We start from the raw sequence: 14303 nt of genomic DNA, 5'->3' as shown, positions 1-14303 counted from the left end.
TCCCCAAATTCCTAGCTGCGCAATTATCTCAGCTCCACTCCATCTGCCGGTGCTGAGCTTTCCCCTCCATTCTGTCCTGATCTCACACTCGCTGACAATCATTTCCCTCAGCCGTCACTTCAAGGTCATTACTAACTAAATGAAAAGGAGAAAGAGCAGAACGGAACCCAGGGGTGCACTCCACTTACAGCTTGTTACCTACTCAAGCATGTTCCATTAAGGACAAATTTAGGAACAGCTGCGTATAGCATGCGACATGAAGCACATCTGTATTATGTCCTACATAGTGGAATAACATTCTAAAATGCACAGGGAAATATACAATGGATAATGTATCCCCTACTGTATATTATAAGGATATTAGATATATACAGGCTCACAGCAGCAGGCTGAGTTATACAGAGAACTCTGAGCATCACTCATGTATTATAAGGGATAATGTACCCCCTACTGTAAATGATAAGGATATTAGAAGTCACTGAGGGGTTGTTCTGTGACCATATAAAGACACAAGGCTGCAGGCTGAGTTATACAGGGAACTCTGAGTATCACTCATGTATTATAAGGGATAATGTACCCCCTACTGTAAATGATAAGGATATTAGAAGTCACTGAGGGGTTGTTCTGTGATCATATAAAGGCACAAGGCTGCAGGCTGAGTTATACAGGGAACTCTGAGTATCACTCATGTATTATAAGGGATAATGTACCCCCTACTGTAAATGATTCCAGAGATTCCAGAAAGGCAGCAAAACAAAAGGGGGAAATGCCGATCAGAATGAGTAGAGGTTCAAGGATTGTCACACTCTGTTCATGTTGTGTAGTTCTACTACTGAAATGTAATATTGGGATTATAAGAAAACATGGTTATATTGTCAGTACAATGACTTCGCTGCTTGGTTTGGGATTGCATTCCTTCCCAATCTCCCTGTATAAAAGCTGCACTTTACTAATTGAAAAGCCAGTTGCATGGCATTGCTGTGCGTCATAACGGGAGATTTATTGGGGGTCTGCTTGAGAACCCGAGGAAGGTCATATCACTGTCGCAGAGCCGACTAATAAATCTCCAGTGACTTTATAGCCAGCTGGTCTCATTGCCTTGTGCATTTATCATGCAGGAAGATTGGCGGTTCCAGAGACATAATAAAACACATATATTCGCTCTATGTACACAATCTGCAGTCATACTGATATATATTTCTTTTTTACAGGAAAGATCCGATCTGGGAACAGCAGGAGTGGTAAGAGCACCCTACAATTATCACCAGACTTTCCTTACAATTTAATCCACTGGGAAATATCTGGAGACTGTGCCCAAAGCTCGAGCGAGAAGGCATTCCAAGTAACTGCAGGTAGCACTTCATAGTGACGTGGGAAAGAAAGACCAGAAGAACCTAGAACAGGAAAGGTCACTCCAAAACAAAGAAGACTGAGGAAGAAAATAGACTGTACTGGGAGACATTGTGCACAGACTCTGGATCTTTAGTGAGAATCCAATAGGCATTGAACAATAGTTGAGTAAATCATGGAGAGTGTTGGCTAGACGAAACGGAAACCCAGAAAATTGACAAAGGGTGGCATATCGAGTACCGTACCAAACACTACATCCAGTCCCTGACCAACAATGGATTCTAGAAGACCAGTTAGAATCTGAGGTTTCAGGAAGAAGTGAAGAGTCTAGAGTAGAAAGGCATAGAAAGGAAGGGATTTCAAGGGAAAAGAAAATTATTGGGGACAGAAAGAAGTAAGCAATAGGCTAAAGGGAGTTATAAGAGTCAAACTGATAGAAGTTTGAGCATAAAGGCTAAAATAGTAGAGATAGGCCAAGGGAAGAACTTAACTGAAAGAGGTTTCAGCTAGGAAAGACAAAAGTAGGACTGTTGCCCTTTGGGCCCAGAAGATGCCCCGGGTCTCTGATCAGGATGAGGCAGATGAGCTTTATCAGAATAACTCCTTATCTTGGCTGGCATGTGGTGCTGTCGCACTCCTCGCCAATGGATGGAGCATCTTAAGCTTAGCCAGTCGTGGGGGAAGCGGGCAACGTCCTCGTCCCTTGGAGCTGCTCCTTTGCCTGTTGGCTGGAACACACCTTCTCATGGCGGCCATACCTCTGTCCCTTTTTTCTGTTGTTCAGCTGAGACATAAACATTCTGGGTATGAATGGAATGAGGGACTGTGCAAAGTGTTTGTTTCCACATACTACACCCTGGAACTATCTACTTGCCTCACGGTGGCCTGTCTTTCCTATCACAGGATGTGGATGGTCCGTTGGCCTGTCAGTTACAGGCTTGGTGGTGCCAGGAGGCAGGCACTTCAGGGGGCATTGGGAATATGGGCAGCTTCATTTGTGCTTTCCACACTTCCCTCCATTGGATGGCATGACAATGCCCGCCGTTTCTACACCCGTGGTTGCCACTTCCTGGCTAGCCGCATTGGCTTGGGCTTTGGTCTTTGTTTCCAACTTATGCTTCTAGGAGGAGTGGGGACTGGCCTAGGATGTTTGGGAGTGACTATATACCATGCCTGCTGTTGCCCTGCGTCAGGGCAAAGAGGAGGAACAGGGGAAGGGGGGGTGGAGGGTAAGATAGAAGTTCCGGCCATTGTGGTGCAGGATGCACAGGGAAAAAGACGTTCATCATTGGATGGATCCGAATCCCCAAGGACAGCGGCGCAGGTCACTGGACTGATTGGAGGCATTGTGCTGCTGTATGATGCCCTGACTGGACTACCTATACTGGTGAGCCTTGTGGCAACTGTGTATGTGCTTGCTATGGGCTTCTCTTCCATTCTCTTTCATTTTTTCTTCCACTTTCCTTTCCTTCCCATCCTTGCCTCTGCCTCTCACTAGCACAGAGAATAACTAATAACAAAATGATTGTAAGGGCAGAAGAATAAGGAAAATAGTACAAACCTGGAGGAATTGATCAAAGAATGGAAGAGGCCAACATATACTAATGTAAGGATTCTGGGAGATGTAGTCTGGCCATCTCTGTCTTTCCCTCACCCAGAGCATAAATGTCTAGCCTCAGCCATTGATCTGTTGCAGACCAAGTCCTCAGGGAGGTAACTACAGTGGGTGCAAAGGATGCAGCTGCACCTCTTAAAAAATTGCATCAGTGCCCCTAGGTCCCTAATTAGGCCACTGGGAGTCATGTCAGGTCAGGCAGCCAGGCTATTCATAATGAGATCTCCAGGTCAACTGTATTTCAATAAGTGTTTTCAGTGTCAGTAGGTAACCAAGGGGCCAAAACTCCCCATATTGATTTGAATGAAGAATAGAGTCTTGGCTGTAAACGAGGGGACTTCTGCTACATTGCTTCAAGTGTCACAACCTGCAGAGAGAGACAGATACTGCTTTCAATAGCAATTACATCTACATTAAAACCACTGTAATTGTGCAATCAGTGCAAATTGGAAATCTGTTTAGAATTTTTTTGGGATTTACATCCCCTTTATATAACAAATGGCAGTATTTTCACTTTGAGGAAAAGCACATAGCCAGACTTTTCCCTTTGCTTTACCTTAGTGTAATGCAGGGGCACTGCAGATATAATTCATTCACAATGACGGAGACCAACTGCAAGCTGTCAAAGAATAAGCATAAAACGTTAACATAAAGGCAAACTTCCCCTTTATTATGAACTGAGTGATTACTGAGACCTGAGACCTTTGCCTCTCTCTCTCTCTCCTGCTCCAGGGGGAGCAACAGTGCCTTATTATTTCCTCCTTGAATCCTTCCTCCTCCGCATTATTTTCAGCTTCTCCAACACTCGTCTCTTTTATCTGTCTCTTCTCATCTGTCCTTTGCTTTCTGCTTGTTTAATCCCATCTCTTGCCCTGTCCTCTCCTCTTGTTCTCTGATAATAATGATTTCTCTCCCCTTCCTGTTTCTCTTTCCTCTTCCTTCTGTTCTTTAATCTCTCTCCCATCACTGCTTACGAGACTTTTAATTGTTTTAACAATTAACGTAATAATCAGTTTCAGCTAATTAGCCGTTCGGAGGCAGCTGCCGCTGTGTCCCAATTAACCCATGCTGTGCTGCTTGCACCAATAGGACGGTTGGGTTTCAGAGCACAGAGAAAGGAGAGATGGAGCCCAATGACCAGAGGTCCCCTTCTCTAGGAATATGTGGTATATAGAGGCCGGCATGTGCAGAATCTTGCACTACCAGAGCCTGGCATGAAACCAGAGCATGATATACAGAATTAAAAAAGATGGGCCCTTGGGCAGTGCAGGAAGGCTAGGACCCATTCAGGAATGTCCAACTTGCCGCTGCCCAGCTGTTATGGGAGCTGGGAGGGCTACAAGCTACACATTCCAATTTCCAAAAATATCCAACATCATGTAATGTGTATATTTACAAAGCGAGCCAGTAATGCCAAGAGCTCCGGGCAACTGCCCTCTCTGCACTGCCCTAAAGTGGGTAAAAATATGGAATATCCAGAGAAGAGCATGCACTGCAAGTTCATGCAATATTACACAGCAATGCAGCAATATTCTCTGAGCTTTGCACTGACACACCGCATGGAAACTCCACTGCCTCTTTTTGTAGCACCTACAGAACATGGGGTACAGATAGGGTTGCCACCTGGCCGGTATTTTACTGGCCTGGCCGGTAAAAATGATGGTTGATCCCAATATTATTAATAGGGGAAAAAAGATATATATATATATATATATATATATATATAGGAAGGCGGATATTTTTTCCAGAAAAGGTGGCAACCCTAGGTACAGAGAGTCTAGAATGAGCACAGACAGATCTTTTGAGCATGTGTAAGGCTTTTTATAGGGTCTAGCATGTTGCATGGGCAGAGACTAACCCCACCCAAGACCTGCAGGTCTAGTGCTTTCTTCTAGTGCTTTATATATATATATGAGTCCTTATGTGAGAGAAAAAATTAGTCGTATTATTTTTTTTTTCTCTTTTTTTTTTTCTTTCTTTAAATATTAATAATATTGGGATCAACCATCATTTTTACCGGCCAGGCCAGTAAAATACTGGCCTGCAGGTCTAGTGCTTTCTATATATATATATATATATATATATATATATATATATATATATATATATATATATATATATATATATATATATATATATATAAATAACCAAAGGAATGGTGCGCTCCGTAGACAAAATTAATACCTGGGTGCCAGCATGGGAAATAAGCAGTGAAAAAGGATTGCGGCACTCACAGGGTTTTAGTGAAAAAACAAAAAATGTTTTATTATTAAGCCTCAACGTTTCGATCCCCCACAGGGATCTTCGTCAGGAGCAAAAGGTTTTTGTTTGTTTTTGCTCCTGACGAAGATCCCTGTGGGGGATCGAAACGTTGAGGCTTAATAATAAAAATGTTTTGTTTTTTCACTAAAACCCTGTGAGTGCCGCAATACTTTTTCACTATATATATATATATATATATATATATATATATATATATATATATATATATATATATATATATATATAGTAACAAAAAGTGTCCTTATGTGAGAGAAAAAAGTGGTCATTTATTCAACGTTTCGGCTCAGCTCCATGAGCCGTCCTCAGGACGGCTCATGTAACTGAGCCGAAACGTTGAATAAACGACCACTTTTTTCTCTCACATAAGACCTGTGTGTGCGGACTATTTTTGTTACTTTATCACTATTGATTTTGTCCAGCACCTAGGCATCCATTTTGTGTTCTGGGTGCACCGACCAAGCACTGTTTATATATATATATATTACCCCAGTGCCCATAGTAAATAGAGAGCCTGCTCGGAGTCTGGTGGAACTGCATATCTAGCTATATACTGTGCCTGATTTGTGCCAAACATGATATATATAGGTCCACACCATCCTACTTGCAGCAGTGTTGGCAACTGCCATCGTTGACCTTGTCACTGCCACTCCAAACCTTGGCATGGATGAGTCAGTGCATGAACACTGCATGAACCTGTGGTCCTGGCCAAGCATGCATGCTCCTAGTCATGCATCACTGATGTAGCATTTACATTAATGGATACTGTATGTCTACACATTTTGCATGTACACATATACATGAATATACATTCAACTGAATATATAGTTTGCACCGTTTTTAAGCATTTTTTGATCCCTTCCTTCCAGGGCAGGCAGCAGCCCTTAAAACTAAAGATGCACAAAATCCATTAATTTTAGATCCGGCCAAATACTGAATTCTCTTCCAAAGATTCGGCCAAATACAAAACCAACACTTGAATATGCACAGGAGAACAGTGTTTCTTCAATAAAATGTCACCCTTATTATTATCTTTAAAAACGTTCTTGTCACAGAGACTTTGATCTTACACCATACGCTTAACATATTTCGTGGCTTCGCTACACTTTTTCAGAAGCTAGTATGAGATACCAAACCAAATCTGAGGTCTAATTATCTATTTCTGATGGCAGCTTACAGGCTAAGGGTCAAGAGCTTTGAACAAGGAGTAATTAGAGCAGCAAACTACTACAGTCTTGTGGCAGGGTACATTGGAGGGAGAGAAATAGAACCCTTAGCTCAAGAAATTGGCCAGGCTAGAACATTACGAGAACAGATTAAGTTGTCCATGGGCAACAACAAGGGCTGATGACTTGGGTGCTCTTGAGATCTGCAACTAATACGTGAAGGAGGCTAGATCAGGTATCAGTTGAGAAAGCTGGAAAATCCCATTACTTGAGGACCACATTGGGTTGTGGATGTGGTCCACTGTTAATGGATCTACACAACCCCCCTATGTGATCCTGTCCTTAATTTGGGGAAGTCAAAGCCCAATTTGTTAATTTGTTGACCTAACTAGTGGAGATGCTCTAAATGTAGTACAGATTAGAACACTTTGTAATTTCAACCTCGTGGAGGTACAGTAATTTCCAGGAGGTTTTTGGCCATGTCCCCAAAATGCCACATCCACACCTCAGCTGGTATGTAACTCCAGGAGACTTCTGGGGGAATAAAGGTCTTTGAAGGCCAACAGTTCTTAAAATGTGGCTATGAAGCAAGAGGAAAAGAAGGGTCACTAAAATACTAGTATCTGTTTTTCCGGCTTTGATCCAGCAAATATTCCTGTTGAAATTAGGACAATTTCGGCCATAACAATGATAAACTTCAGCCACACCCTTGCCCTACCCTAAGGCCCACCCACTTTTTGAGGTTACATCTTAAAAGGGATAATTATGAGGCATGCATTTGCTCATGCCACGTATTACATTATATATTGGAACATGGCATGCCCTTTCACATGAGCATCTGAGCATTTCTGCCTTTGCAGAGCAGGAGGAGTGAGTAGGTTGATGCCAGTAAGTGCGGATGAAAGGTGAACATAAAATCTATACTGAGATGTTGACGTGGTGACTCACAGAGGAGACATGAATTCTTGTAATGATTGGATTTCCCATGTTTAGAAGTATCGCATCAGCCGAGGATCTGCAATAAACCTTCCTGGCCCAGGTCATCTCTATTCCTAAGCCCCTCACAATGCGATGAGGTGGGAGAAAAAGAAATGTACAGCACAAATGCAATATGTGGCACACATTCCTGGAATACAATGTACTCCTCATGTCTACCCAATTAGTGACCACATTAGTTTTTTGGTTTAACTGGCACCATTCAAATTGAGAGAACACAAACTCATTAATAATAATTGCTAATGGTGTTTTCAATCATAGGTAAGCGCTAGGAGAATGGCCGGTGCTTGCAGGCTCCCCCTGGGCACAACACATATTGCACCTAAAAAATATTTCTTTTATGTTTTATGCAGCTTGTATTTCAACCCCTAACTATGTCGTATAAATAATATATTCATTGTTATAGTGTGCGCGTGAGTAATTACAGATATATACCTTGCACATATGGATAATGCCCATTCACAACCATTAATGAATAATTAAAATCCATTACTGTTATGTGGATAATGGTATATCTGTCATTCCAGTACAGGCAAAGAAGTGGGGGGTCCCTTTAAAGTGAAATAAAAGCTAGGCTACAATTTGCTGCTATGGAAACAGCCTTTAGAAACATTTCTCCACCCATACCCACTCCCTTATACACATACATACATGAACACACACACATATATACACATTCCTGCACTCACACACACATATATATATATATATATGTATATAATCCCCCCTCAAATCCAAATACCATCCCTGGACAGTGTTGCCTTATTTGGAACTACTGGGACAAATGCACTCCTAGTCCACAAGGGTCAAGACCAAAGGAATTCCAGCACAATATACCAGAAGAAATGGGACATATTGTTCCATGAGCAATGGAGGCTGGAAATACTGGGCCTTTGATCATTTTTGGCCCTGTATGTGTAAACCAGATGGGCAAAGTGTTAAAGGATAAGTAAACCTTTAAAATAAGTGAATGTAAAATTGATGAGGGGGCTATTCTAAGATCTTTTGTAATGTACATTCATTATTTATTTATAATCCCAAGATATTAAGGGATACATGTACTGTTAATAGGAATGAATTTTGTTACAACAGCGCCACCTGCTGGTCAGTTTCCCACCAGTCTGACCAGCAAGTAGTCAAGGAAGTTGTCAGGAGAAAGAAAGGGGCTGCTCTGATGTTCTTCTGCTTAGGAATAAAATTAGAAACCTTCATTTTTGAGATCCAGGAGACTGCACTATACTGGATTTTGATTTCACTCTATTCATCACTAGCCTCTAGCGTAGACTGCTACAACAAAGTGCTACCCCTTTCTAATCTGACTCTTATTCTTTCCAGCACCCCTTTTGGGCTACTCATTTTTCCAGTACACAAAACCAATCTATAGACTAGCAGGACAACACTGGTTACCTCCACCTAAGGGCTCAATTACAACATACCTCCCAACATTTTGGAAATAAAAAGAGGGACAAAAAAAAATTTTCCGCACGCAGCGCAGCAATTTTTTTGACCACACCCCTTTTTGTGGCCAAACCCCCTAATTACCATGTTTGTTTTACAAAATTTGGCAGGTTATGAAAGTTTGAAAATATTTCTCCTTAGCTAAACTGTGTTTTTGTGTCTCAAAATTGTTACAAAGTATCTTATTTGCACCTGTTAGCTGTTCTGAGCTCTCTGCTAAAAGCCAATTAAGTGAGAAACTTTGTTTCTTTTTCTGGCTGTTCAGTGCAGAGAAAAGAGGGACTTTCCAGTACAAATGAGGGACTGCGGGTTGAGCTGTCAAAAGAGGGACTGTCCCTCCGAAAAAGGGACAGTTGGGAGGTATGGTTACAATGCCCCAAGCAGTGTGCAAAAAAAAGTGCAATCGGCCTTTTTGTGTTTGCATTTCACATTGTGCAAATAACTGCAGGCCTACATTTGGCAATGCTCTGTTCAAGACAGGAATGAGGACGGGGGAGGTAAGTACATGTCCCACCTCTCGCCCCTACTTTGCACACTATTCAGATGCACAAGGTATGGAGTGGCAGGAGGTGTAGTCCCTAAGGCTGATGCTGCAAGTGCCAGACTTTTTTTTCATAGGGGAAAACAAGTGCTCCCAAAATTAGCACTAAGGGGTTCCCTATTGTGCCGCTTAGTCAGGGTTGCCAGGTTGGGGGGTTTCCAGCCAAATTGGGCTACCAATTAAAAGCCCAGGCTGTACAAAGTATAAACTAGCCAAGGTACGTATTTGGGCTACTTTTTGGGCCTTTGGCGGACACCCTACTGCGACGCTGCTCATGCACCGCAAATAGTTTTTTCATTTGTGGGGCCAGGAGATTGAGAGAGGGGTCTGGCCCGACGAGGTTGACCTGTTTTACCAATATTTATTGAAATTGTATATGAATTAAGGTCTGTAGTTACGCCCCCGGTGACGGGTGAATCTTTGTTTTATGGAAAAAAGGCATATTTTCACATATATTCATTTATTTTTAGACTTTTTTTTACTGCACATATTGGGCAATTTTTGGGCTACTTTTGAAGTGCCTCTTGGCTAGTTTTGGGCTGTTTTTGTAGCCGACTTTGGCTGGTTTTGAAATTAGACCTGGCAACCCTGCGCTTAGTGCTCTTGCACCTTGGTTGAGAATGACCCCATTTTATATCTTACTCTCCTTCCCTGTTAGACTGTAAGCACTTTAAGCAGAACTCTCTCGCTATTTTCTTTAATACCATACAAACTGTACATTGGGGTTCTTGCTTCGATAAGATATCACTGTTTTGAGGTGTAAATGTCTATGATGGTATAATTTTATGGTGTATGTGAACGAACTCAGAACCTGTTTCTGCTGAATTGTGATTAGTACTAGGGAATATTTATGGTTAGTCTTGTATTAGTAATATGCAAACCCAGTGTCGGACTGGGATGCCAGGGGCCCACCAGAAAACCTTAGGCTGAGGTCCCACTTTCCAAACCATTATACCTCCTCTCCTCACTCAACCTATTTATTCTGCTAGTCTTTTTACTCTAAATACTATACTCTATTCTTCCATTATTAAGCCTCTCTGTTCCCACAAAGAAAGAGGGAATAACCATGTAATAGGCCAAATGGTTAAAAGCAAGAGGCCCACTGACACCTGGGCCCACCGGGAGTTTTCCTGGTATCCCGGTGGGCCAGTCCGACACTGTGCAAACCTATAAAAGTTGTCATTGTTTTGGAGAGTTCCATTCGTGGCTCTATTTGTTGTGCCATAAACCTATTGATGTCAGCTCTTGCCTGGTAGACTTTTAAGCAATGTCCCCATCTGGCTTCTTGTTAGGAAATAAAACAACAGGAGATGAATGAGGGACACAGAGAAGATTTTGGCTAGCCAGTGTGAGATAATATCAGCTTTGGCAAAGCTTAAACCAGGGGAGTAACTACAGAGGAAGCAGATCCTGCAACTGCAGGAGGGCCCAGGAGGTAGAAGGGCCCCATAAGGCCCTAATTCATATACAATTTCAGTAAATATTGGTAAAACAGGTCAACCTCTAGACATTTTGGGGTCCTGAAAAATAATTTGCTGTGGGGTCCAGTGACAGTGACATAACTGCAAAACAGTACAGTGTAGACTCGGCACAGGATAATGTGCAGAAAAGCAGAAAATCAGCAGATAATGCACAGTAAGAACCCACTTATTTAATCCAAACAACCAATTTGGGCAAGTAACGCAAGTTTAAGAAATCGATGTTTCCTTGCAGTTCCGCGGCAGTGTTGTTATTGAGCACTGACATTAGTGGGGGTGTTAATGAGGCTCCGAGTGAGAGACGATTGTCTCCAAAGTCGGTTATAATTGTTATGGATGTAACAGAATGAAAGTGTTATTAATCATAGAAAGACATGAAATTCAGGCTGTAGCATCTCCAGCTCTAGAACTGTCAGCTTGCAGGCTGGGCATCCAAGGATATACATTGTTAGTGCCACTTTACCTTCTACCCCACACTCCAACACCTACCTGCAACTGCTGCTCAATGCCTTCCCTCATCACATCTCCTACATGGCAGCTCTGCTTTATATAAACAGTACATATATATATATATATATATATATATATACACAACATGACATCTAAGAATCAGCCAGGAACCCTGAATACAGCTCATTAAATTCCTGCAGCAGTCACCACCGCACTACAAAGCACATCACTGTGCCCCCAACACTCACATCTCACAGGACCTACATTAATACCTGTGCTTCTTGCCTGGCATTGTTCCAGCATTTAAAGATGAAATAGAGGGATTGTAAGTGAAGAGGTAACAAGGCAACGCACTGATGGGGATAAAATGGTGCATTTTGTGCCAAAAGAAATTCGCTTTATTGGGCCTGTGCCGGTGCTCAGGGATGCAGAAGCACTTTTGAAGGTGGTATTTGCCATAGTTGCATTTTTGCAGATGCCTTGAGCAATGAATGATCAGTAAGGTAGTCCCTGAAATGGGAAAGAACTATATCCGTTGGGGTAGGTTTGTTTGACGTGGGTGGTGCAGACGTGATGCAACAAATGAGAGGAATGAGACATTCAGATTTTTTTTTGCCTTGTGGATGTGATGTCATTGTAAATATTATAGGCAGAAGATTGAGAACATGGTCTGGCATTAGAATAAGAGAAAATATTGTGAATTAGATCAGCTGGTTACTGGTCATGCTGGGTCAAGTACCCACAGACATAGATAGAAATATGGCTCTCAGATAGGGTATGGTGAGTATGGGTGCAAGTCCGGGAGTTAGTAGGGGTCATTTAACCAGACCCGGGATGGAAGCACTAAGAAACACAAATGGTGCTCCTTGATACTTATTAAATAACCTGTCTGGGGTCTGGCTGTCCTCTACATCTCCCACTACATGTGGCACAAGGTGCCAAACTCTAGAACTGTATTCATTGGGGCGGGGAAGCCAGTCTCTTTGCTCTGTCCAAAGTGAAGAAAACATGGCAGATTGTAACTTGCTCCCTGCCTTGATCCCAAGTGAGTCTGAGGGTTGTTAATAAGCTGCTTAATGATTTCACTCCTTGTTTACCTTCCCTCCATCCGTAAACAATATCAAATTCACTGCCTGTTGATCATGGTGACTAGCGAGTAGCAGGTCAGATTGTACATGTTGCACCCAGTGGGTTCAGATTGGTAGAAATGCAGGTTGTGAGTCTAGGTCAGCAGTTCAGGTGCAGCTATAGACTCTATTATAGGTTTCTCTTTGGAAATGGCAAACTCAGCTCTCAAAGGAAGAATATGCTTGGGGCCAGGAAGGATAATGGCAACACAGAGCAGCAATAAAATGTGAATTATGAACCATAAGTACATTGACTGTCAGCGGGACAGTCAATAAACAAAGAACAACAGATTGCTAACGTATTACAAAAGCCAGACACAGTGAACAAAGCTCCAAATAAACATCAAGGTGAATGCCCTGGGTCCTGCAAGAAGCAGAGAAGAATGGGGGACAGGGGTTATAGTAGGCAAAATGGCAGCAGTAAGTGTCAATAACACTTTATACCTGTTTGTACATCCTATGGAGCTTCAGCTGTTGTAGCAGCACCTCTAGTGCCAGATCGAGAGAGAAGCTGAGGGGCTATAAGTAAAATAATCCTACTTTCTAGAGACCCATCTATGTGACTCCATCTAAGTGTGGTACCTTACCACCACTAAATAATTCTCCTTTCTAGAGACCCAGCTAAGCCTGGTACCTTGTCACCACTAAATAATCCTACTTTCTATAGACCAACTAAGCCTGTTACCTTAGTTGCCACCACTAAATAATCCTACTTTCTATAGACCAGCTAAGCCTGGTACCTTGCCACCACTAAATAATCCTACTTTCTATAGACCAGCTAAGCCTGGTACCTTGCCACCACTAAATAATCCTACTTTCTAGAGACCCAGCTAAGCATAGTACTTTGCCACTACTAAATATGGTCATGGTGGTGCAAGACAATTTAGCCATAGGTCTGCACAGTGGTACCCGTAAAGATACAGGGTACAAGATAAGGACTGTACTTTTAAGAGAACCGTGTATGGCATCCCTGGGTATGCAACAGTTCTTTCCTTCTGTCAAAGGCAGCTGACATTCAGAAGAAAACTGCCACAGGTCAAGTTCCGAAGCCCACAGCCTACACAGAGCAATGTAATGGAGTCATTGTACCTAGATTTGTGGTCACATGTCCTGTTGTGTTGCAGGTGGTGAGCTTCGTCAGTTTGCGGTATGACAGCACCCCGCCGTGGATGGTGCTGTGTGTGCTGTGGTGCTCCATGGCACAGACCCTTCTCCTCCCATCGTTCATCTGGTCCTGTGCCCGATATCGAGCAGATCTACGCACAGTGTGGGAACACTGCGCCTCCATGCTGTCCGACAGCGGTGCGGATGAGGGTGAGAGAAATGTTGAAAAAGTTGAAGGAAGGGAAATATTATAATATTATATTATGTGAAATATTATAGTTCCAATTATAGTTCCAATACACTATCTTTATTCCCTAGCCAGACTTTGGCCAAGGATGATGGGTGTCTTAGTATCACAGAGGCTGTGGGTTGCAGGTGGGATATTCTAAGGGCACACCCCATGGGCTTTTTTTGATGACTCTTCATCACTGGTTTCCAAACTGTGGGTCTGCCTCCCTAGAAGTAGTGTTTGGAGGCTTCAGCCTAAAGGTCAGTTGGGGGAGTCTATTTGTTCTTTTAGATATGCCTAGGAATTTAGTATGAAGATCAAATAGTAAGAGGTTTGTTGTTGGGAATGAGCACTAGTTTGCTGGTCGATATACCGTAATTATGGCTGATATGGCAATTTTTTCATATAACTCTGACCTCCAAGAGGGGCTTGCACCTAAACAGTCTACTGCTCTACAGCCTACTCAGAAAGCTGAGATTTGCAGATCAAGAGCAGCTAGAAGGCCACGG

The 14303-nt window shown here is 42.5% G+C and overlaps 1 protein-coding gene across 1 annotated transcript in view; it reads left to right on the top strand.

Annotated features, from left to right (window-relative positions):
• gpr162.S (G protein-coupled receptor 162 S homeolog) overlaps positions 1–14303 on the top strand; it is a 35050-nt gene that overhangs the window by 11155 nt on the left and 9592 nt on the right. The window contains exons 2-3 of the mRNA XM_018227288.2: positions 1212–2737; positions 13586–13775. Of these exons, the coding sequence (XP_018082777.1) occupies positions 1901–2737; positions 13586–13775 (1027 nt within the window). The 5' untranslated portion in view covers positions 1212–1900. The remainder of the gene's footprint in view (positions 1–1211; positions 2738–13585; positions 13776–14303) is intronic.

Source organism: Xenopus laevis, chromosome 7S (assembly GCF_017654675.1).
Source record: "Xenopus laevis strain J_2021 chromosome 7S, Xenopus_laevis_v10.1, whole genome shotgun sequence".
Taxonomy (NCBI): domain Eukaryota; kingdom Metazoa; phylum Chordata; class Amphibia; order Anura; family Pipidae; genus Xenopus; species Xenopus laevis.
This window is presented reverse-complemented; position numbering and strand designations above follow the sequence as displayed.